Source organism: Ochlerotatus camptorhynchus, unplaced genomic scaffold (genome assembly GCF_037179485.1).
Source record: "Ochlerotatus camptorhynchus isolate MF236.1 unplaced genomic scaffold, CSIRO-AGI_Acam_v1.1 ptg000335l, whole genome shotgun sequence".
Lineage (NCBI taxonomy): Eukaryota > Metazoa > Arthropoda > Insecta > Diptera > Culicidae > Ochlerotatus > Ochlerotatus camptorhynchus.
Window position 1 is genome coordinate 1,027,957 of NW_027040823.1, and position 25,882 is coordinate 1,053,838.

General features: G+C 38.7%; 1 protein-coding gene across 5 annotated transcripts in view; it reads left to right on the plus strand.

Annotated features, from left to right (window-relative positions):
* Positions 1–25,882, plus strand: part of Jupiter (jupiter) — a 406,535-nt gene that overhangs the window by 249,506 nt on the left and 131,147 nt on the right. For 2 of the 5 annotated variants that reach the window (XM_065230950.1, XM_065230952.1), the window contains exon 1: positions 13,707–13,961. The exons of 1 other annotated variant lie outside the window; for it this stretch is intronic. In XM_065230950.1, coding sequence (XP_065087022.1) covers positions 13,900–13,961 — 62 coding nt within the window. In that variant the 5' untranslated portion in view covers positions 13,707–13,899. Of the gene's footprint in view, positions 1–13,706; positions 13,962–25,882 lie in introns of those variants that run through there. 2 more of the 5 variants (XM_065230953.1, XM_065230954.1) reach the window with 2 other exon arrangements.

The window sequence follows — 25,882 nt, forward strand, 5'->3', positions numbered from 1 at the left end:
CCCTAGAATTGCTCTACATTTTTCCTCAACTCATTTGGCATTCTCGTCTTAATACTCTAGCCACTGCTTTGAAGTGCCAGAATCTTAAAATTTGTTTCTAGTCCAAGAGCAATGATTCTTTTTTATTTATTTGAGATCTTTAAAATATGTAATTCTTCTTTCTCTTCGCATTCACTTATCGTATATTAGCTTATTACGTGCTCTCAACTTAGTGTTCTAGATGCACTTCAACAGTTATTAATTGAGAGCTTTCGATGCCTGATACCATTTTTGCATTAGTATAATTGTGTGGCAAGTAGAAATTCCTATACCGAACCCAGCCAGCTCCAGCATGGTCTTGCTTTGTAGCTGCGCTGTAACCGACTGAGCTAAGGGAGGCCCCAAAAATAGGTAATATTTAAAGTAAAAAATCTTGCAAAGTTCAAAAACGTAAAATACTGGCCTTGCCTCAAAATATTGAAAATTGTCGTGGAATACCCTTTTAGTTTCTTTACTTTTTATTGACACATAATCGCCACTTACTTCCTTATTAGAAGGCAAACGCAAAGTTAAAGTTGAGACGTGATAACCAAAGAAGAATTTTCAGTTGAAAAAACGTGCCTTGTTCAGCCTACAGAGTTCTAACATATCATAATAATTATCGACACGCAAAGTGTCATCAAGATAGGCTTATAACATGTTGTAACTGCTCCGTCTGGTCTGCAGTTATAAATACAAACCTCCTAGGGAAGCCACGTGAAACACACCAGTCAACTGAATTTAGAAACACCGACTTCAGCTAGTGCTGAAACTGAGTGCCATGTTGCAATAGAGGTACTCCTCTCAAATGCACATCAGTCTCACCTTTCTCACCTACCTGCTGGTCTATTCGCTCTCCCACTCCCAAATGCCACCACACTCGGCTGCCAGCCTGCCACACAAGTCCAAAATCTCAGTTTTCACTCCCAAACTTCCCACATTCTCTGCCTGCTGGAATTTTTCCACCTTCTCGCTCTCCCGCGTTGATTGAGAGAGCGTTTTCCACTCGTCAGACTCTCGCTCTCGCTCGCTTAACTTTTTATGCTGAGCTATGCCTCCCCCTATTTTCGCCCATCCATGGGAGAAAGAGCATTGCGTGGAGCATATTTCCACCGACCGACGACGACCGTGAGCGTGGAGCAGCAGCATGGGCATGTCTGTTGGCGGCGGCGGATTTTAGGCTCCCCCGTATAAAATGCCCCCGGCACCTAAGTCATGGTTTAGTTCGTTTTCCAGCTTCATATCGTGTGTACACAAACCGTTCGGAATCGATCCAAACGTGTGCTGCCTCTAATACATATTGTGAGTGGTGTTTCAGTGTCAGTTCAACCGAAGAACCAGAACAAAAAAAAAAGAAGAGGTTTTGGGAAAATTTCCACCACACTCTCTCGTTCGAAGCACAGCACATCGAAGAAAACTCGAAAAGAACTGTAGTGTTGTGCTGACGAGGTGCTGGTGTTCTTCGACTTTTCGCTTCTTGTCCCGTTGGGGTTCCACAGAGAGCTAGAGAGAAGAGTGCACGGTGTGTTCGAACAAAACAAGAAGAACTGGCAATCCAATCCATACAGACAGGCAGACTACTAGCGACTTGCGATCGAAAAGAGTGTGGTACCGTTTTCCCAGTGGGCTAGATAATTTTTCCTCTGCTGCTGCTGCTGCTGCTGCTTGATAGAGTGCAATCCGAGTATAGTTCGAGTTGGAACTGAAAACCAGTCGACCCAGGAGTGTGTATGTTTAAAGTGAAAATTGCTTTGGATTTTCTGTCTCGTGAGCAGCGCAGCAGTCCTTCGTCGGAATGATTTCCAGCAGTGAAAATTGGTGTTTTGTGAATGTATTTTTGGACGTTCGAGACATAAACTATCGCTGTCTGTGGGGGGGGGGGGGGGAGCGAAGGACGCACAGCAGCGGTGCGGTGCATTCTGGGACGGACTGAGCGATTGGTTGGGGAAAATCGGAGATTTAGTGCCCCCGAGTGAGAAGAACTAGACGCAGCTTAATGGTGAAATGATGGAAAATTGCATCCTAGTGATGCGAAGAGAATGAACTTTTGTTGGTGTCCGACTTTGTAGATCAGGATCGATGGTTGTGGACTATTTTCCCGACGAGCTCGGGAACGAGTTTGGTGTGCAAGATTTGATGAGGTTTTGGAAGTCAGTCGTTCGCTGAATGGCAAATTCTGATGGTGTGGCATGTAAGACGGAAATGGAAGGTGAATTGATTTATTTACACGGTCACCCGTAACTACCTGCTGCTATACTGTTGGATTGCGCTCAGCGCTGTCATTGTAGGTATTTTTATTGTTTTTCCAAGGCTGCCATTGTTGAGGAATTCATGGAGAGTTATGCAAAATTTAATTATTCCAAGAATGTGATAGAGTTTCTTTAGAGTTGTTTCAATGGTTATTGAAATAAAAGGAGCATTTTTGGGGGCGACCCCGGCGTATTGGTTAGCATCCATACCTCTCACGCCAAAGTCACCATGTGACCCAAGAGCGTTAAAGTGAATATAATATTAATAAAAAAAGGAGCATTTCAATTTGACTTTATTCTGCTGTTAGTTTTTAATGTTTTAAAAATTGTTGAAGATTTCTTTCATTATTCATTATTATTCGAGGGTACTACCCGGGAATCAAATAAAAAAGCAGTTGGATGGCTGATCCCGAGAATTCTTCATAATTGGTAAATGATTGTTCCCAGTACCGAAATACGTAACAAGTTCTCTGAGATAACCAAAAGTAGTATAACAATACACATATAGCATTGTAAATTCATACAGATTAAGTAAACACCTCATATAGGAATTAAATTTGTCAAATGGTGTACCTGTTCTATCATATAGAAAGCAAATGTTCGACTAATATACGGTTAACTGTATTTGTATTTGCTGCTTTTTAGTTTTAATTTTAATTAATTTTAATTTCAAATTAAAAGTTGCTGAAATGCATTTCCAAACATTTCTAACAAAATTCACAGAACTATCGTTTTCTCGAGTAAATATTTAAATCGACGTTACTACTTTAGTGAACAATTGATTCAAACGTAAATTTATCGAAACTGATAGCTCGCCCTCGATATTTCTCCCTACAAAAATACTTACAAGAACGTCGATTTGAAAATTTGACTACTCCATAATACATTAAAACATTTAACGGTTTTTTTTGCTAAAGTATTTGGAGATGGATTGAAACCCTCTTTTCAAATCCCTAAAAATTCTGCAATTTCAATTTTAATTGTCACCCATTAACCTCGAGCCCGCCACGAGTAATTGGTACTCAATACTAACCTAGAACTACTGCTCTTTGAAATGTAAATTTAAACATTACTGATTTTTGGCTCCGCAAAGTGTCACACACGACTGAGCCTAGTTTTGAGAGGTTTTAGACCCATTAAAAATTGTTAGATCATAGGCACTCGCCTTCAGTTTATGAGCAGGCCTTAATATCCGCATATTCGCATTATTTCCGTATTGCATATGCAGTCAACTCTACCTTACTTGATACTCTGTATCACGATATTTTCTCTAACTAGATGAAATTCAAAGTCCCTTCAATTTTGCAAGCAATAATGCTCTCTCGTAACTCGATATTTTCCTAACTAAATACCTCCTTTAGTCGATGTGTTTGATTGTTTGTTTTCATGTATTTCACCTCCCTGAATGGATGCCAGTGAAATTTATGATTGAGCTCAATTGTGCTCTAATAGAAAGGTTTTAGGATTAAATCATGAGTAAATGTTTAGGTCAAAACATTTGAAAAAACTACAATGGGGTTGGATGGGATTATACGCAATGGTGACGTAGGACTACGTGGTCTTATATAATAAATCTTATTTTTTAACTGCTGCAGGAGCTTGTGTTTTGTGTAGGAATAGGAATTTGAGCGGGGTTCTCTCTGTTTATAATCTTTAGTATGACGCGCTTGACATAGATGGCCCACAGCAACTCACGAAGAATTACTGATTCCGATCAATAGCGGTGAGACTTCTTCCTCCATCTATGGATATTCATGTGGGCTGCAGCTCGCTGCTTGCAGGCAGCCTTTCGTAGCGTACTGGAGAACACCACCACTCACCACGCGGTGATAGAATAAACACCGTTTGGTGAGACCGGATGGAATTCAACTTTGAAATCTGTGTTAGGGAAATCGCTTTTCGCAGGCAATTGGTGATAATTTAAATGATCATTGAAACAGTTGCACATTCGTGCAATTTTCAATAGTGACATTTTGAAAAATGGTATAGTCTTAAATTTAACAGATGAATATAAATATATCTGATCTGTTGGTGATAAAATTATTGAAATTGGTCCAGGGACAGCTAAGTTATTAACACTCAAAATCTTTCATAATTTTGTTACATTTTCCATTTTCGGTTTTCACAAAGTGTAATGACATTTTGAAAAAAATGATGAAGTCCTAATTTTAACGGATTCGTAGAAAAAAATCCTATCGATTGGCGTCTAAGGAATTAAAATCCATCATCTCTGGATCAAAATGAGACCACTTGCATGCCGCGATCGACTTTGGTTTTTGAAATCGCACCCCCAATGTTCCCTTTAAAGTACATGGTATTTCAGATTTAATCATATCAAGATAGAGCTGGAATTAGGCGTAACAGCTTTTGTAAACAATGACTTCTCTCGATGATTTTTAGGAATTCAAGGCACGCCCACGCAAACCAACATTGCCGTCGTGTAGAGAAAGTCTTACCCTACCTGATGGTGATGTTGATTTGCCTGGGCGAGCCTTGACTTTCAAGACATCAACGAAAGAAGTCACGGTTTAAAAAAGCTCTTACACCCTAATTCCAGCTCTATCTTGATATTGCAACTGACCTTGCCAAATGTCCAAAAAGTACTCGTATACAAATTTATGGTGGACCTTTTTTATCTAGTTCGTTTATTTGTAAGGCTCAATCGCGTTAGCTTTACGGAGCCGATAATTCATTGTTCTTTGTTTGTAACAAAATTCACTTAATTTTATGTCTAGTAGGAGTTGGGCCGGATACTCGCGGCTTACTCGAGGTTAGAGGGGTACATTGTCGAAGGATAGGAAAAGGGGAGGAGCTTGGGAGTAGGGTATCGTAGCCTCATCAGAGCGTTGTCGCCAGTATGAACGGTAGTGTGGTTCTTGATTCGTCTGGAGTTCGACCGGCTATGTTGACCAGTGGGCGACGATGAGGCTCATCGAGACGGGGGACAAGACAAACAAAAACTAATAAAGAGATACAAAAGACAAACGAATTAAATTCTTATACTAGACATTTGCAGAAACACATAAATCGACTGCATATAGCAGAGATCGCGGGTACCCAACACGTCTCTGATATGGATATAGGGTTGTCTTCCTTGGGCCTCGAGGGTATTCAAAAGTCGCTCTCTGGCGGCGTCTTTATTCGTACATTGCCAAACTGCGTGATCGATGTCGTCGTAACCGTTTCCACACCGACATATGTTGCTGTACACGAGGTTTATTCTATTGAGATGCGCATCTAGCGAGTAGTGGTTGGACATAAGTCTACTCATCATGCGAATAAAGTCACGACTGAAGCCCAAGCCTTTAAACCACGCTCTCGAAGAAACATTAGGAATAATTGAATGTAACCACCGTCCAAGATTTCCATTGTCCCAATCGGTTTGCCAACTCGAAAGGGTTCTCTGACGCACTAAATGGTAAAATTCATCGTGTGGAATTTGCCTGTCATAAAATTCGCCTTCCTGCGCGCCCACCTTTGCGAGAGATTCCGCCTTCTCATTGCCTGGAATTGAGCAATGTGAGGGAACCCATACAAAGGTAATGATATATGATCTTTCGACCAGTACACTCATCTGCTCCCTTACCTTTGAAAGGAAATAAGATGAGTGCCTACTTGGTTTCATCGACCGAATAGCCTCAATCGAACTGAGACTATCCGAGAAGATGAAGTAATGGTCTGCGGGCATGTTGGAAATCATCCCCAATGCGAAGTTGATTGCTGCCAGCTCAGCAACATATGGTGGTCCTGAAAAGAACCGTTTTGTCGTGATGGTTGAGTAATGCTGAGGTATCAGGGTGATAAACACAGATGAGGCTGGTGAGCTGTATGTTGTTTGGAATGAGGGTAACGCGCTTGGCATAGATGGTCCACAGCGACTCACGAAGGGCTACTGATTCCGATCAATCGCGGTGCGGCTTCTTTCTCTTTCTATGGATGCTCATGTGGGCTGCAGCTTGCAGGCAGCCTTTCGTTGTGTACTGGAGAACACCACTACTCTCCACGTGGTGATAGAATATACACCGTTCGGTGAGACCGGATGGAATTAAACTTTGAAATCTGTGTTAAAGAAATCGTTTTTTTGCCGGCAATTTTAATTATCATAGCAACAGTTGCACATTTGTGAAATTTTCAATAGTGACATTTTGAAAAAAAAAAATTAATGATAAAGTCTTAAATTTAACAGAAGCGTAGAAATATATCTGATCTATTGGTGATAAAATTATTGAAATTTGTCCAGGGGCAGCTGAGTTATTAACTCTCAAAATCTTTCATAATTTTGTTACATGTTCCATTTTCGGTTTTCACAAAGTGTACCCCCATATAGAAGTCACAGACGTAGTCCTTAGTCATAAAAATAAACTCTGATTATAGTTTCCAATTCCATATTAGAAACAAAGCTAAATAGGCAAATTAATTATTGGAGTATGTTAAGCAATTTAAAAATAGTGTTTTTTTTCTGATGTATCTTTATACCTCCCCAAGTCGATGGTCCCTTGAATGTCGGGTAAGAGAGAGTAGATTGTATTGATACAGAGCTTCCGATTTTTTTTTTCTATTGGTTCTACATACATAAGCCTTTTTGGCCACTCTGAAGGTATTTTTGTGCATTTTGACGTTCATTTATAAGACATATTTGCCGTTTCTAAGCCTTTTTTCATAACCATATCAGATCAATTTAGGCACCGTTAGGGGTTTTCATGTTACATCAGCGCGTTTTTAAGCAGTTGGTGGCATTTCAAGTCGATCTTCTGGTTTCAATTTTTTTTTAAATTGTGTTTGTCCATTTTACGGTCCAACGATTCAAATACTATTAAAATACGCCAATTACGTTCTAAAGTAATGTACTCATTTTATGACGTTTTCGGTAGTTTTGGTCATAATTTGGTGTTTGAAAGTAATTTTGGCATATATAAAAAGAGAGAGAGAGAGAAGGATTAGTAATTTCCATTCAGAGATAGAAATTCTCATTCAGCTGCACGATAAGCATTTCCTCACTCAACTCAACTTTTCGGTGAGTTGCGAACCGTTCACATTTTCAAGTATATCATAACAACGCTAACGCTAACGCTAAGTTGCGAACCGTTCACATTTTCATCTCTTCTTTTTCACTGATAATTCATTATCCTCTCTCATACATAATCCGAAAATATCTCTCTTCAAAACCTAACGAAAATACTTTTTCATCACCCATTCGGCTCCGAAAACTACCAAGAGCGAAAAAAAATACCACCACAAATTGTTCGGCTCCAACCCAATGTAATGTAAACAGTTTAGGCTTGGGAATTCGCCGTCTCTTTTGTTCTTCCGCATATTAAATGGTTGACGGAGTGTGACATCATACTGTGTTATCCATTTAAACAGCGGCAGAACGAAAGGGACAACGATTCCACATAGCCTCACCTGTTTGCATTTCATTGGTTCCAACCAGTCCGGCAGATTTTTTTTTATTATTTAATTTTTATATCTTCTGTCAAATCATAAGGGTCATCCATAAATGACGATTAAATTTTCTTACAAATTTTAGACCTTCTCCTTCCCCTTCGTGGCGTTTTTTCTATACCTTATGCATGGTCCGTTACAAATGTTGAAACCCCCTCTCCATTACTCCTCAGATTCTACGTAATTTATGGATGTGCCATAACTGTTGTTTTGGTTCTTAATTTCAGATCATCGTTTGCGTGCGGAAAGTGAATTTTCAGGTGTATGAAAGAAGTGAAAAATCATTATCGGCATCAAGAATTCACTGAAAAAGAAACGATTTATCTGCCGCTCATGCTCTCCGAAAAAAATAAATCGCTGTTCTTTTCTCGTGAAAACTGCCCTGAGCGTATAATATTCTCTCGCTTCTCACATTCTCATCTATTTCTCCTAGCAGCTGAAAAATGACGTTTCTCTTCTCAAGTAGGCGAAAATTTCGAACTCTGTTTCCATTTAATTCCACTACCTTATTTGCTTATTCTTGACAGATACGCGTATTTCGTCTACAATGTGCAGACTTCTTCAGTGTCTTGTACTAATTCTCGACTAATTTTGGCATGTTTAGGACAGTTTTGGTGGTTTTTACATATTATTATTATTTGACGTAGACTACGTCTTACGGGAAGGTACTGGGGGTAAATCGAAAATCTAAAATTGCGTCCGCCACGAAAAGGTGTAAGATTTTTAACGCTTATAACTTTGTCATTTATAGATGAAATTAAAATCCAAATACACCAATCGATAGGAAATACCTTTCGTAAGCTGTTGCAATAAACGCTTTTTCAATTTTTCATAAAAAAACTGTTTTAAAAATGGACAAATAAAAAGTTATAATTGTATCACTGTTTTCATGAAATAAACGTTCTCCCCAAACCCAGTGCTCATAATCAAGTACAATTTGGTTGCACATCGTGCTGCTTGAATCTGAAAAGCTATAAAACAGCTCTGCTGATGTGCCTCAACTCATGTTCGCTTCGGACGGCGGGTAAGCAGGTAGCAGCAGTAGGAAGGCGGTTCCTGTCAAGCGCGCAGCGTTCGAGTTTTGCACCTCGAACTTTGCGCGTCGTTCCCGTCGAGATCACTGGCTGCTGGTAGCAGCGTCGCCTCGATGGCGCAAGCGCTCCTTGGCTGAATGATAACTACAAATCTCGATTACTTTTCGAAAGGACATATCAGCTTTTGTAAACAACGCATTTTATCGTCGGTTTGGCATAACTAATAGCTCGCCTCACATACTAACACCACTCTATCAGGTAGGGGAAAATTTCCTCTATCTCATGGTAAGTGTTAGCAAGCGTGGGTGAGCTACCAGTTACGCCAAATCGACGATCAAATGCGTTGTTTACAAAAGCTGATACGTCCCTTCGAAAAAGTTATCGAAAAATACTTCTTGGGCTGTGTACCAATTGCCGAGTTCAATAAATTCAAAAAACTCGTGGTTAAACGTGACATTTCGTAAGTTATTTTCAATGTTCGAAAATGCCGGAAATTGGTCAGTTTTCAAACAGAGCTCAGCCACGGTTACCAAAATTTAACTTCTAGTCGGTACGAAATAGCCACGCTCGTATAGCAGAGTTATTTGATAACTCATCTGTCACTTTTAACCACGAGATAAATTTAACTCGCCCATTGCGACACAGCCTTGCAAGTAAAATTAGGGCCATCCATAAATTACGTATATTTTTTGACCAATTAATCCCCCTTCCCCCTCGGAGCGTGTTTTGCAATACACCTAATACATGGTCGGTCCCAACTTCTGAAACCCCTCCCTCAACTACTACGTTATTTATAAAAGATCCCACTGAGCAACACTGAAAATCAGCAGCACACCACACAAAACGTGTTGGACAATTTCGGTATTGATCATCAATATTTCGCGATCAGAACATTTTAGCTTGAAATCCCTCCATTTAATTCTCGGTACATCTTTAATCTATTGATTGAATTAAAAAAAAATCTTAATATGGTTTTTAAGATTTCGTGCGTTTTGTGAACGCACATTCATTATTTTGCATAAGAAAACGGGAACGGGGTGTTTATGTGGTGATAAGAAGGATTTTTCTACACAGATTGCAGTTTTCTGTTCCAAGCATGCTTTTAGATTAGCTATGAAAGTCTACTTGGAAAATTATGCTATAGAACGGTTTATACAACCCTAATTTTCTTTTGCTGATGGGGGCGAGGCATTGCCAGCCGTTCGATTGCATAATTCTTCAAGTAGGAGGGACTTGCAATGCTTATCTCTTAGCATAAATAGAAATTCGACAGTGAGCGTTCTAAAGGACCTACTTGCAATGTTCGATTCTCTTCATCGATTTTCTGTTTACAGCTAAGCGAAACAATTCAAGCTGAACATTGCATTTGGTCCTAAGTAACACTGACAATATTCTCTTCGTCGACTTTCTCCTTGAATCCACTCGGCCCAGGTATTTTCAGCACACATCAGGCATAACATTTGATAACGGAACAAAAGCATTTGTAAACAAACTTTCTAAGGCCCTTTACACGTGAACCAAAGTACGCCCAATCAAACTAATACCATTTTCGGAAAGGTGATAGCTGCCCCTATCCGATGATGTTGTTGGTTTGCGTGGGCGTTAGAGTGATGCAAAATTTGAAATTTTCGCTCCACAATGCTTAAACGATTCCAAATCGGATCCTGATTAAACTCTCAAAATTTAAACCCATTTGGTGAGAAACTGAGATGGCACAAACCATTTGAAGTTTGTATGGGAATTACTATGGTAAAACCAAGATTTTTTTTCATGTCTATCTAATAATTCACCATATTGGTCTGCTTCGAAAACTTTCAACTGTACTTGTAGGAAATTTTCCCAGCTACAACTTTGCTCAAGACCACTTGATTAAATGAAGGATCAATGCGCTGATGTCTTAGGATCATGCTCAATCAACTGCTCAGCAGGCAACATTGTTGTTTCTGGGGCGTTGAATAGGACACAAAAATCATGGCTACTATGTCACACTGCAAAATACAGTGTTGCCTACAGAGCAGCTGCTTGATCATGTCATAAGTTTACCAATCTCTTGAATAATTAATAACTTTTTCCAGTCTCGTTTTACATAGAAACGATCTTCAGCAAAGTTGTAGCTGAGAATTTTCTATAAGATTGGCTATCGAACTGTTTCGTAGCTCAATATGGAAAAAGACTAGAAGGAAATGAACCAAAAGTTGAGATATCCCGTAGTAATTTACATGTAAACTACAAATGGCTTGTGCGAAGTCTGTGAGTTGTAACTTTGGGAGGCCATTTAAGCACTGTGGAGCGAAAAAGTCAAATTTTGCATCAGTCTAGTGAGCGTACTTTGGTTCGCGTGTAAAGGGCCTTAGAAAGTTTGTTTACAAATGCTTTTGTGCCGTTATCAAATGTTATGCCTGACATATCGATAAAAGAAGTTTTTATCTCGCATCTAATACAACAAACACAACAAGAAACGATTCTGTGCTCAAGTTATTAAGGCTGTGTTCCATTTGGTGAATGTTTACTTAAATTTGACAGATGGAAAATTTTCAAATAAATCTGCTTTTCCAGCAGACTTATTTCTGACAGACAAGGAATCAATTTTGACAGACGCCGATGTACAACAGAGGGATTTTCGAACATCTTAATTTATTTTCGAAATGTCAAATCTAAGTGAAATTTTTTTAAATGGAACACAGCCTTAGTATTTTTTTTTTATTTGTTCAATCGGTGGATAAAAGATGTACCGAGAACGTATTGGAGGGATTCATGGCTAATTGATATCCCGATCAACTCCGTTTAGCGTTTTGAAGTTGAATCGCTGAGGAAACCTTATTTCTGATCAATCTCATTACCACATAAAAATTTCAAGAGTACAGATCAGCTCTCACAAAACTTATAACAAAGAAACTGGAACTTAACGTTTGTTGCAGTCCAGTACACAAGAAGTTTCAATTTCATGAGTGATGTCACAACCGTCCAAGATTTATGTCCTAGAAATCTTGAAGTGCTAGGGAATATCAGCCACCATGACGGTCATTGTTGGACGCTTCAATGAATCGCCTGAAGCAAGCCTTACTCATATCTGATTGTTATTTAGGAACCAAATTTAATAGAATATGTATTCGCATTTTTATGAGGTCCTGAATTTAACCAAGTTTTACTAAGTAGGAAATCCAAAATATGTACATAGGACCGAAATAATAGGTTACTTCTACTGTATTTTAAATCAATATCTAGAAAAACACAAGAGCATTTCACTACACAGCTTAACGTAGTCTACGTCAACCATGCGGTCGTGTCTTGTACACAACCCCACCAATTATTTTTTCCAAAATAACCTGTTATTTTTTAACAGAATCTAGATCTTTATCTCAGACGAAATTTCGGTTGGAAATGACGTTTTCGAGTTATGATTTGTTGATAAATTTCGAATACGTCATTTTGACATGTTTTGCGAGTTTCAAAATGGCCGAATTTCAGCTCAAATGTGAATAATTAACCATAACGAACAATTCTGCACAGTTTCAAGCAAATCGGAGAAGGTCGCGTCAGATCGGTTCGTCATTTGGCGTGGAACTGCTGCGTAGTGATTAACGATTCTATCTGTGCTTTGTTTCACGACTTTCGGTTTGCTGGAACTAAGCTTGATGAAGAAATTACAAACAATTCCGTAGATTGCTAGAAATACTGGATCCAACTCGGTTCTGTAAAAAACCTTATAAAATTTCAACGTTCGCAGCATCATTATTTCCATTCATCAGTTTCTCAACCCTGGATTTTCACGCTCGGCTTCGGCGGTCCTAATGAATGAGCGCGATGAGAGCTCTACAAATCCACTTCTGGTTGAATGGTATTTACTCATGCACCAAATACCAGCTCCCATTGCTGACGATGCTGCTGTTACGGCATAATTCCTTAACCCACATCAACACGAACCTTGTTGTCGGTGGGTTCTAACAGAGATGCATGACTCTTGTAACATACTCCGTCCGTTTCGTCTCCATCGCCAGCTGATTGCCCTACCCAGCCTCCCCAGTAGTCAGCTGTGTTATCACTACAGTATGGGAAAAAGAGAGCATTCCTGGTTCTCTCTCTCTGCCTCTCTTTCTTTCTGATTCCAGCATCAGCAACAGAGCAGACACACGTGATGACAGGTAAAGTTCCGCATTTGGGAAAAATCTTCCCACGCGCTTACATCCACCAACCACCGTCATTTGCGATGGGAGGTGCTTTGGGGGGGTGCGTAGCAAATTTTCCCTTAACCGTTCAAGTTCGCAAGCGATGACTCATGCTGTGTCTGGCGTCGTGGAATTTCTCCCATATTGCGGTATTTTCATGGCATTTCTCTTCATGTGAGTTTCATGATTCGATGGACCTGGAGCGATGCCTTTACAAGGGAAGGGGGGTCGTGTGTCTACCCACCGGCTTCCACGAGAGGATGCTGCTGGATTCTCTCGGATGTATGTGCGAACTGCTCCGAAAGGATGCTGATAGCAAGAGAGTGATTCGCAGTTCTCTTTGTTTGTTTTGCATTGCATCTTCTTTCTGATTGCATTTCGTGCTCGTTGAAAAACTTACAGCTGGGAACAAGGATTTGGGAAATGTCATGTTGATCCAATGTGCTGCTGGCAACACTGTCGATCGATATCATCCGTGCACATCTGACACTCAGAACAGTTCTGAGGTGAGAAATATCATATATGCGTGTTCAGGAAACGGTCTCGCACTAAACCGAATCCTGCTCACGTTGCCTATTCCGTCTGCTGTGTCCGACTTCCATCAAAGCACCAAACTCGTTCAAGAACTCACCACGTTCGATCGCCAGCACATTAATCATCGCCGTTGTCGTCATCGTCTTCGTTCGGGGGAAAAAAGTGGACCAAATTAGGAATAAATCTCCGGTTTTTCCTCTGCTGCAACCGTTGCTCTGCGGCCAATCGTCCCACATTTGTTGACGTCGAGTTTCCAATTTCAGATTAGCATTTTCCGTGGTGTGGTGAAACAGTGAGAAAAATCAATAGCGAACATTTGCAAAACAACAAACCAGAAAGAAGCAGTGCCGTTAAGAAAAAAAAAAGTGCTTATTTTTTTGCTTTTCGCCGAATCAATTTTCGGTTGATCTTTTTCGTTCTTCGCCAATTGCCGAAAAAAACATAACTCACAGAAAAATGGCCACATACGCCGCATTCAAACACGTCGAGCTGTTCAACGTTGGAAACGCCAAAAAGAGGTAAGTGTTGCCGCGGCCATCATCGCCGGCCACTTTGGCAATTTTGCGGTTTTATCTCCCTGTCTGCCATGCTGGGTGAGGGGTAAGAGTGGTGTGAGAGATGAGAAAGATGCACCTGCTGGCATTGCTGACCTTGAGGCAATCGAGGTGTGCTGGTGGTTTGGTGGTTAGGGAAATTATGCACATGACCTCCTCTTTGGGAAACGTGTGTTCTCATTAGAAAGCAGAAGCCAGTGAGAGTGTAGATGGAAAATTATGAATTAATTATATATCGATTGCCCCAATCTGGTCGTCGTCAACGGCGACGACTGCAGTGCAGCTACAATGGAGAAAACGCTGGAAAAGGTTGTTTGGGAAATTTATTCGATGGCCTTTTCCAATAACTCGGCACCACGAGAGAGTGGTGGCGAGAGCTTTATCGTCCATAATCAGCATATTTATCTGTTGGCATTGAGCGCCGTCAAACGTGAAGGGGTTGGGATGTTGCAGCTTGCCACGGATCAACTGTTGGCGTGTGGTCAACGCTGCTGGATTTTAGGGATCTAGGGCTGAATGGAAGTTTCGCGTTGGGTTGGGGAACATAAATCGAGAATGATGGGCTTCAGAGGCCTTGTGCTGGTTTACAGGAAGCTGGCAGCTGCTCGTGGCTGCATTCTGCAATTGCAGTAGGAAATAGTTATGGACGAAGTTTGCGGTTTTCAGAAAGGATTTACTCAGACTAGTCGAACAGAGGATCAATTGGAGACGTGGAAGACATTTAGAGGAACGTTCAACCTAATAGCAGGGCTGGTAGCGAGTCACTTTTTAGTGACGTGGTCACTTTTTTCAAGCCAGCCAGTTTCTTGTAATCAGTCACTATTTTCAACTTTTTTTAGCAAGAAATTTATTTCAAAATTGATCATTTTTTGCTTTGTGACGTTTATTCGTTTTTCTCTATCTACAGGGTGTCTAATCATTTTTCTAAATAAAATTTCCTGAGTTTTCCAGTTTTTTTTGTTTATAAAATGCGTTCAAAATATGCTTTTTCTGGAAGATCAAAAACAACAGTAATTAACCCAAACGTTTTTGAAACATGGTAATCAATTTTAAAGAAACAACTTTTTAATCAAATCCATTGAGTGTTGAAGTTTAGTACCTACTTGATTTCTCACTTTAATGAAGTTAAAAAACGTACTTAGTTTGAGTAAGTTAAAAATCTAAAAAACATTCCGTGTTTTGAAGTTTCGTATTGCATGTACAAGTTCAAGATATTGAAAATTGTCAAAGTAGGGGAATTTACGTATTCTCGGCAACCTAAGCAGCGACCTTCTTTCTATAGCCTTTTTTCTCTAAGGAACGCATACATATGCAGTATTGGTTTGTTTACAATCTTTTGCTGCCAGGTGCTCTAACAATTTCAGTCGAAAGAATTGTCAAAAACTGTTTTGAAACGCTTTTACAAAGCTGCAATCTTCTCTAGTGAGAGCGAGTATTGTCGGCAACCAGTTTTTCTTCGGCAACCATTCCATTTGAACTGCATGTAAATCTGCTGTTCTATTATCGGCAACTCGAAATCAGCTACAGTTTGTAGTGCGTGTGTTTCATTTCAAGAAAACCTTGCTAGATTGCTTTTTCTCAGTGTTAAAAATATAGTCAAATTGAAGCTGAAAGTATAAAGAATCGTTTGCATGCATTCAGCGAAGTGTTTTCGTAAGAAAATCCAGTGAAAATAGTGTTTCAATTTGGGTTGCCGAAAATAGTCTGGCATGCCGAAGCCGTCATTTCCCCTACCTGAATTAAGGAAAACATTAAATTATTTATTTCAAGTTCGTTATTAACTAAATGAAAGATTAGAGATCTTCATCGTAGTCCTATTAACTTCACAACAATTGTAGGAACTTTGAGAAGTTCTGAGGAATGCAAGGAAATGCTGAAAATTTCAGTGCAGCTCCATAAACAAACTCCGGGATCCTCAGATCGGTTCTATAAACATCCGAAAATTTTCAGGAGCTTTTATGAAGTTCCTAGAATCTCAGAGCACATCACAGGTGTAAAGCGAACTTGAGAAATATAGAAACCTTGAGGGGTATTGTGCAAATTTTAAGAAGTTCCAAACCTAAGAAAAGCTAGATCTAAAGATCTTTTGGGAATTTCAGATATTAAGAGCAGTTCCCATGACTTTAGTTCATACTTTTTGGAGCAGTTCAAATATCTATAATCGTAAATTTAGAAAAAATTAAAACCCATAAGATGTTCCTAGAATTTCAGGGAAGTACAGGGAGCATCAAAGAATTTATGAAAACTTCAGAAATATTTCAAGAAGTTCACAGAAATCCAAAGAATTTCAGTGAAATTTATCTTCTTTAGGGAAGCTTCGAGAACATCAAGACAGATCAGAGAATCAAAGAGCAGTTCAAATAATTTCAAGGAAATTTTAGAAACCTTAAAGAAGTTCCAGCCACTTCAGGAAAGCTCCGATAGAATTTCTGTAACGTGATAAAAATTATATAAACATCCGGAAAACGTGAGAGTATTTTAAGAGTGTCATATCATGGAGATTTCAAGAACTTTAAAAAAATGCTAAAATTTAGCTAAGTTGATTAGAGAATATCAACGAAGTACCATTAATTAAATAGAATGCGAGAACTTTTAGCAAGCTGCGATAAATATCTTCCAGAAATTCCAGAGAACATAGAATATAGATAGTTTCATGATATTCAGCGGAGTTCCGAGTACTTCGAGGACGATCAGATAGCTTCAGAATAATCCCATTACCCTAAACAAATTTTCAACTACTTACAATGAATTCCGTGGAACTATGGGGTACTCCAAGAACTCTATGATTGATACAAAATTATCAGAGATTTTTGAATATATATGTATCAGAAAATTTTCCGGATTATTAAACAAATTAAGAGAACTTCATGTAAGCGTAGATAAATTCAGGGAAAATAAGTGAATAATAATGGTAAGAATAGTTAAGTGAATTGTCGAAAGTTTCATGAACTTCAGAAAAATGATGAGACCTTCAGTGAAAATAACTGTATTAATTATTTCGCTCTAATTCCATGAAAATTGCGGGAGCACAAAAGTTACAGAAATTTTGAAAAACTTCGAAAACTTCACAGAAGAACAGTGGTCTTCAGGAGCATTTTTAGAACTTCATAGAAATCTATGGAGCCCAAGGGGAGATCCGCGAACTTCAGGCATGTTTTACGTACATCTGCAAAATGCGGAAGCATTTGAAAGAAGTTTAGTAAGCTCCGAAAATGTGTCCATTAGTTTCAGAAAATTAGTGGGAAATTTAAAGAAGTTCCCAGATTTTCAGATAACTTCAGAGACGATAAAAAGTTAACTGAGGTCTTTGCATAAGTTCAGAAGTTCACTGAAGCTTAAACATTTTAAGGGTGGTTCAATTAAATTCAGCGCAGTACAACAAGCTTCATGAAAACTTCAAAAACGTTAGAGCAGTTTTGAGAATTTCATCAAAAAATAGAGAACCTCAGAGCAGTTCCGTTAGCATTAGAGAAGTCACATAAAGTTTAAAGAAGTTTCAGCGAATTGTTAAACCTTAAGAAGATATTCATGGTCATTAGAAAAATTAACGAAACTGTAAGAAGTACTATAAAGTTCAGGGAAGTTTTTGAATTTGATGGGTAGTATTGAGAGCATCAGGCTAGTTTCTCAAACTACAAAAGAACTTCAAAGCAGCTCCATTAACTTTAGGAAAAAATTGGGAAGTTCTGAAGACTTCAAAATAGTCCATTCCATTATTCAATGGAAATTTCGATAAACCTATCCTCCGAATTCAATTTTCATTTAATTTTCCTCGGAATTACCTTGAAATTCCCCACAATACGACACCCTTTGGAAAGATTATCATAATATTCATTGAGTTCATTTCAGATTACCTTTTGAAACTCATTCCTTCCCTTGGAATTCTACACACATTGAAAGTCTTCTAAGAATTCAATGGCATTTCTCCTCACAAATTCCTTAGATTTCTTCTTATAATTTGTTTGGCAAACTCTCCTGAATTTATTTCCCGAATTCCTTGGAAGATGTCCTGGAGTTATTCTCAGATTTAATTGTAACCCTCCTTTTAGTATTTTCGAAAAAAAAATTAAATGACTTATGCTCCGAATTTTTTTTTTCCTCACAAACTTTATGAAATTATTCTCAAAATGCCCTTGGAATTTTCCTTCGAAGTTCACAGGAGTTGTGCTCCTCAGAAATTCCTAAGAGTTTTCATTAAAATTTATTTTTAATTAAATTCAGTGTCACTTTTTAGTCACTATTTTTACAACCTATAAGTCACTATTTAGTCAGTTATTTCTTCAACATTTTTTAAAGTTCCCTCAAGCTAATATGAAAGAACATCAACTTTGATCTGCCCTGAAGTTCCCGTTATTTCCCGGAAGTTTTCGAAAATTCTTTGAAGCTCATGGAATTTCTCTTAACATCTATAAACTGTTTTCAAACTGCTCTGGAAGTGCCTGAACTTTTTGTTCAATTTTGAACAAAACACTCCTAAAATTTCTGGAATATTCTATTCAGAGCTTCTTGAAAGTTCCTTGAATTATTCAATGGAACTGGTCTGGAGTTCTTTGACCTTCCTCGAAGTACGCATAATATCCCTGAAAAATAAATTGAATGAAACAACTTATAAATTCCTTGTTTAAAGTTCTTTGGGCTTCCCTGAAGATCTCAGAACATTTCTGAAGTTTTTATATATATGTTTTTTAAATGCTGTAAAGTTAATTGAGCTGCCCTGAGGTTCTTTGGTCTCTTCTGATATGCTCGAAGCTACCCTGAAGTTTTCGCAATTCTCCAAAAATTCTTGGTACTGCCCCTAAATAAATTAATCTGTCTTAAAAAATCCTTTAAACTTTCCTGAAAACATTTAGACTTCTGTAAAGTTTCCAAAATATTTCTGAAGTTTCCAAAGATTTGCAGGAGTTCTCTGGGCTTCACTGAAATTCCCGAATCTTTCTTTCTAGTTTCTCAAATTTTTCCTGAAGTTTATGAAGCTGCTTTTCGTTTCTAGAAACTAACTTTTACAGATCTTTCAACTCGCAAATCGTTTCGGATCGATGTTTTTAGAATTACCGTTAAACGGGGTAACATTGATAGTTTTTTAAAGTATATTCTAAATAATTTTTACGACAATGAATGTTTTTCAAATTTTATATTTTTAAAACAAGTACTGAGGATCCAAGAGTCAATTCGTTAGTAATATGTTTAACGAAAATTAAAGCATTTGCACTATTTTTTTAGTTTTGTGATGGGACATCAGTTTTTTGATTTGGGGTTACTTTGATAATGCTCGATGAATGTAGAAAAAATGGGTGAAACTCAAACAATTTAGTTCTTAAAATATGAAACTTTGAATGAGTATATAATCAGAAAATATCACAAGCAATAAGAATACCACATTGAATTTGTGATGGCTATATAGAAAATACATTTCATAAGTGATGGTTTGAGCGCTTTTTCAAACAGGCGAAAACACGAAAATTGTGTTTTAATATGTTTGTAAAATATGTAACACCTACTTTATAAAAACTGTATACGATATCAACGGAAATACCCTAAGCTACAATATCGAACCAATGTTTCTAGTTTGGAAAAAGCGCAGCGACTAAATTTAATCTTTACATTACACTCTCAAAATTACCCGCATTATCAAAGATACCCCGTTTTACGGTACTTGTTATTTTACACAGTTGTTTGTTACTGTCCAACATGTCATTTTACATATTTGGCTCCCTAGTTTTGTACTACTAACGACTAACATTTGAAAAGGGATTATGGAAAAATGATACGCATCGATAGAAAAACACATATCTCGCGAACGATTTGTTTGATCGAGATGGTGTCTTGGGCGAAGTTGCGGACAAGTATTGTGCCTTTCAAGAAAAAATATACACTGTAAAAAATTATTTTATTATTTACAAAAAAAATACTGAAATTGCATAAATTTTTTAATTATTATTTTTTTTTATATATTTATATTGTAGTTTAGGTAAAGTGCTACTTACTGACAATGTGTATTTGCTGGGCAATTCATAAACAGAAAAGTTATGAAATATTGAAAAAAGTACTAATTTCCAAAATACTATCTCCAGTGATCGAATCTCTTTGAAATGGTGTTATTATTAAAACTCATTAAATTTTCAACAGAAAAGCTCTTAGTGCTTAAATTGTCCAAAGTTATTTTCGAGATATTCGTAGGTTAAAATTCACCTATCGCATAATTTGAGCAATTTTCACCCTTTTGAGATGTTATTCGTGAGTGTCCAATCTTGAAAATATTTTTAACGAAAAACCCAATTAATTTCCTTAAACTTTGCATTTCACAGTTTTGCAATCATACGCATTAAGATATAAATTATGAAATTAGTGAATCGTAGAAGGTCGATCAAAAATAAAAAAATAAAAAATCAAATCGTCATTTGAAATGGAGCTGCTGTGATGTTCTCTAAACCATCTTTAGTTTCAGGAACTTCTTGAATGTTCTCGTTATTTTCTTAACTTTAATGTTACTGACCTAAACTTCTCGCAATTTACCAGTAGTTCTCGGAACTTCCCTAAAGTTCCCGCAATAATACTGATATTCATTGAACTGCCCTTAAGTTCTTAGAACCACCCCCGAAGTTCACGTATGTAACTTAAGAACTTAAAATTTCTGAAATTTGAATGAAGTTAATGAAGAACTTTAAAATTTCTGGAATTTGAATGAAGTTAATGGGACACCTCTGAGCTTCTTTGATCTTCACTGAAGTACTAGAAATTTTTCAGTAAGCTATAAAACTTCCCTAAAGCTATCGCAACCAACCCTAAAAAATCTTAAAATTTCCCTGTAGTTCTAAATGTTCTTTAAGTTCTCGGATCTAGCCTGATGTTTTCGCAACTTAGTATAAATTCATGGAATTTCCATAATATTATCAAAACTTGTTGAAGATTCTCGCAATTTTTGAGATGTGCATTAATTCTGATGTTATAAAGAGTTTTGCATTAAACGTTTCCTGTCTTGTTGAATAAAACAAACAGTGTGTGAGATGACGACGAGATTTATTTTTCGATTGAAAGGCCTATCAATATCATTATGGATCGAATATGACATCGTTCAAATGGCGCCTCGGCTTTGCTAGGTGGCGTGCATCTGAGAGGTCCAATTTTCCATGACTCTGGCGTACAAATCGGGTTGAATCTCGTTGATGGCTTGACTAATGTTGGCTTTGAGGGCATCGGTGGTTTGCGGCTTATTGGCATAGACCTGCGACTTAACATAACTCCACAGTAAAAAGTCTAGCGGGGTTAAATTACACGATCTTGTTGGCCAGTTGACATAGCCTTCTTCCGCGCGAAATAATCATGCCCGGAAATCGCTTATGCAGAAGATCGATTGTTTCGTGCGCTCTGTGGTACGTTGCACCGTCCTGTTGGAACCACATCATCGACCTGTAGCGCTCTCCGTTGTTGTTTTCTAAGAAGTACGAACCGATGACGCTTCCAGCCCAAAATGCACACCAAACAATGACTTTCTGGGGATTTTTTTTTCCTTGGTTTGTTTTCCGTCGATCTAGTTTTCCGTGCTGAGCACCAACCGACGCCAGGGAGGCAGCTCTCACACCTGGACCCTACCTATTGACCCATCAACTCATGAACCGGGGACCAACGGCTTTACTTCCCTTGCGAAGGAAGGCGTGATCAGAGATGTTATGCCTCAAAACATGCCGGCGGCGCCGACTGGGATTGAACCTAGGTCTACTGGGGTGAGAGGTAATGACGCTTTCCACTACACCACCGGCGTTGCTTGACTTTCTGGGGATGCATTGCCACTTGGTGGATCTCGTGTGAATTGGCCTTGTCCCAAATTCGACAATTCTGCTTGTTCACATACCCCTTCATCCAGAAATGGGCCTCGTCGCTGAAGAAGATTTTACGGGCAAAATCGGGGTCTGTTTCCAACTGCTCCAAAACCCAATCAGCGAACGCACGGCGCTGTCCATGATGGTGATGATGGTCCCACCTCTTACCCCTACAAAGGATTGAGCTGGACGATTTATCTTTAAGCAAACAAAATCCAACTGGTTTCAGTTACAGACAGGCATGGAAAATCATTTGCATTCATTTCGTGCATTCATTTACGTTCATTTGTCTCTTACTTTTTTCTTCAACAGAATTCCGCAAAATAATGTATAGAGCTTTTGTAGGTTTTGTTATTAGCTACAATTTTTGTTAACATGTCAAATCCGTATCTCTTATTCATGACAAAGCAGAGCGAACAGAAGCCACTACTGTGTTTAGTGAATGTTTTTTACATTCACTGAAAAACAGTAACAAGTTCTGCCCGCTCTAGTTCGTGATGCATAAGAGATACAGATTTGAGTTATAAGCAAAACTACTGTAGCTAATAACAAAACCTACAAAAGCTCTATACATCATTTTGCGGAATGCTGTTGATGAAAAAAGTTAGAGGCTAATGAATGTAAATGAATGTATGAAATGAATGCGCAAATGATTTTCCATGCCTGGTTCCAGATATAAATTCCCTCTAGAGTTTACAGTTGCTTCACAGCGATATAAATGTGGAAAAACTCAGGCGTCCTCTTAGTTCGCCTTTTTGTCCACCTAAAATATTCATAACTATTACAAGCAATCAAGAGTTAATGAACAATCAACAAAGCATCCTATTACACTAGCAACCCCGCAATCTGATGCTATCATAATTTTCAGCAATGTCAGGAATGCTCACGAACCCCCCACATTTGCCAGAAAACTTACTACTAACTCAAGGTATCTTCCAAATAAGCTTCAAAATTGCATTTTTTTTTATCAAATGTTAAATTCAGTCAGTAATACGCGCGCGAGGCTCAAACCTTGTTAGACTTCTTTTTTTTTTAATTAAACTACTATTAAATCAAATATTAAAAATCCATCATCACCATCGTGGCGATCAGAAACAGTTTTTGCAGTGCTACAACAATTATTAAAAAAGTCGTTATGACAGCTATTCATATTAAAATATTCCGTTAGAGATAACTTCGTCAAGATACATTATTTGTCAATTCATAAAAAAAATCGCTGGATAACTGTTCAAAAGACAGTTTTAACGGGTGAAATGCAGTGTCTTTTAAATTCTGTAAATTTTGCTGAACGTTTTATATGTCTAGGCATCGAATTGAAAACATTTATTCCTTTAAAAAATAATGAATTTTGTGAAGCACAAGTCAAGAAATGTGGTGTTCTTATTTCAACCGCGTTTCTAGTATAATATCTATGAAAGTTAGTTCCTCTTTCAATTCGATCACACAAATATCGAGGCAGCAAACCGTTAACTACTTTAAAAATGAACACCATAGTCAAATATACAATTCTTTGCTTCACCGACAACCATTTTAAGGCGTCTAGCATCAAAGTTGAGGAAGTTAATCTATTACATCTCAATATCAAACAAAATAATGCACTGTAATCTCGATATTAGTGTTGCTGCATTGGCCAGAAATAAAATGGAAGGGCAAAAGTCAAGATGAGGAGAGATGATTGATTTGTATAGCTGTATTTTACTGGAAATAGTTAAATAGTTTTTCAGTCGACATAGAATTCCATACTTCTTGGCAATTTTCTTGATGACATTGTCAATGTGAGAGTTGAACTTCAGTGTATCATCAATAATCACGCCAAGATATTTAATCTCCCGAACGCGATCAATAGTCTCATCATCAATTACAACAGAGACGTTCTCATTTACTCGATTCCGCGAAATTACCATAAATTTAGTTTTACTTGTATTCAATTTCAACTGCTTATACTTCAACCATCAACTTAGAGAACGCAAATCTTCATTCAAGTGTAAAACGGCATCATCTAAATCCTTAGCTGCAATGAATCTCACAGTATCATCTGCAAAAAGATTAATGTCGCAAAATCGTAAAACACGTCGCAAGTCATTAATATACATAATAAATAACAGGGACCCTAATACACTTCCCTGGGGCACTCCAAGGTTATTCCCCACGGGACTGGAAACAGAATCATTAAAAACAATCCAGCAAAAACAGTCTTAACATCAGCGTTAAGCTTGAGCTCCTGGGTCAATTGGATCTAGTATGGGTGCCCGAGCAAAGTCCAGCATCAAGATGACAGCAAATCGTAATCAAACTTTGATATCAACATCAAACTGAAATCATAATTTGTTTTCAGTCTACGCGATTGACAAATTTGATAACAAATTTGCTGTGCATTTGCTCTTCACAAATATGCAGTTTGCAGTTTTGTTACATTAATTTTTTTAAATTCCAAATCGAACCCACCGCCCTTCGATTTATGTTTGCTAAGAAGCAAGGCTCCCTCATCCACGCTCACCAACATGCACCAAACTGAGCCTGAAGAAAATCAATAATTGCAGACATACACCAGCGGAACCCAATCCTTTCAAAAATTAATTCGCGTGGGTCGTGATCAAACATCGTCTCTTTTATTCACGCCTTCTCGCACCTTTGCTGAAAGCACATAATCGATGTCGATGCTTGCCGCGCATGGTACATGATAATCCGGTAAAATGTGGAAATCGGCTCGGCCTCCAATCACGCCAAAAACACCGCACCGTCATCAGTATAGGTGCAATGCAGCGCAACGCGTGTAGTGACCCATATCGCCGGCACTCACCCTCTTTCCGAGGCTTGCATGTGGGTATTTACAATTGCACACTTGTTTGCCGAATTAATTGAGTGGAGAATCTGATAATTGTTTTCTCGGCCGAGGCTGTTAGGAAAACGTTTCATCCACCGGGGCTCGGATTGATCCCGTTTCGACTGGATTGGGTGGGTTCTCTTTCCTCAAGAACGAACGCTTCTGGCTCAAGGTTAATGGTTACAAATTCATAAGATTCGTATCGCCCCGTGGCCACACGAAAAAGGTCTGCAGCCGTGGGCACTCATCAAAGGCAATATGCATAGGAAATAAACCAACACCCCGCCGTCGATTAGACTGCTAGCGAAGATTCAAATCCACTTCCAATAGCGGTTGGAGTAGCGAACCAGTCTACTACTCCGAAGCGTCAAGCTTGCGGTCAGTCAGAACTCACCTTCAGCCGAAAATAATAACCACCCCCTCGGTGAGCTGAGGTAGCACAAGTTGGTTCTTTCGATGGTTAAAGATTATGACTCCACGCCTTCCGCTCTTGGGCGTCCACTTTCTCCAAATCGGTACAGACGTCCGACGATGACGACGTCGACGACGACGACTGTTTCTCATTTACATCTTTTATTGGGCACGATAGTTTCGTTATATATCAGAGCGGTTAGTTCTGTATCCGCTGCTGGTCGTAACGGACTCGGGCTACAATTAAACCCCCCAAGGGAAATAGACACAAGGTCAAACAAACTTTAATCAACCAGCTCCGTTTCCCCTCGACGGGCCACTTTTCGATCGGCGCACAATATGTACCTACCTTATTCCGGGTAGAGATTTCGGGAAAAAGGGCACGTGCGTAACACCGGCCAAGCAGCACGAACGAATTGCGAGTGCTTGTTATGGGGTTAAGAGCACCCTTTTACGTCTTCGGATCGATCGATTGTCGGTGGGTTTGGACCTGCATTTGGGTGGGTGATGAATGATGATGGACTACTTTTCGGTTGTTTTAGGAGAAGCGAAATCAGCTGATAGAAATTGTCATGTATTTATTTGTGTGAGCCATTCATCAGAGAAATCATAACCAATGCTAAATGTTTCTGGAATCAATGATTCGTCTTCGAAAACGAGGCGCAGATTCCCCGAAGTCGAACAGCTCTTCAACTGAAGAGTATGACGGGCAATACTCGTAACAGAGCTAGCGCCGGCATTTGAATTGGCGGCTGAATCCTAAAAAAAGAAAACAGAACTGAGGCACAGAAGTAGACTCCGAATCGCCCAGAAATGATGGAATATTCGATGAT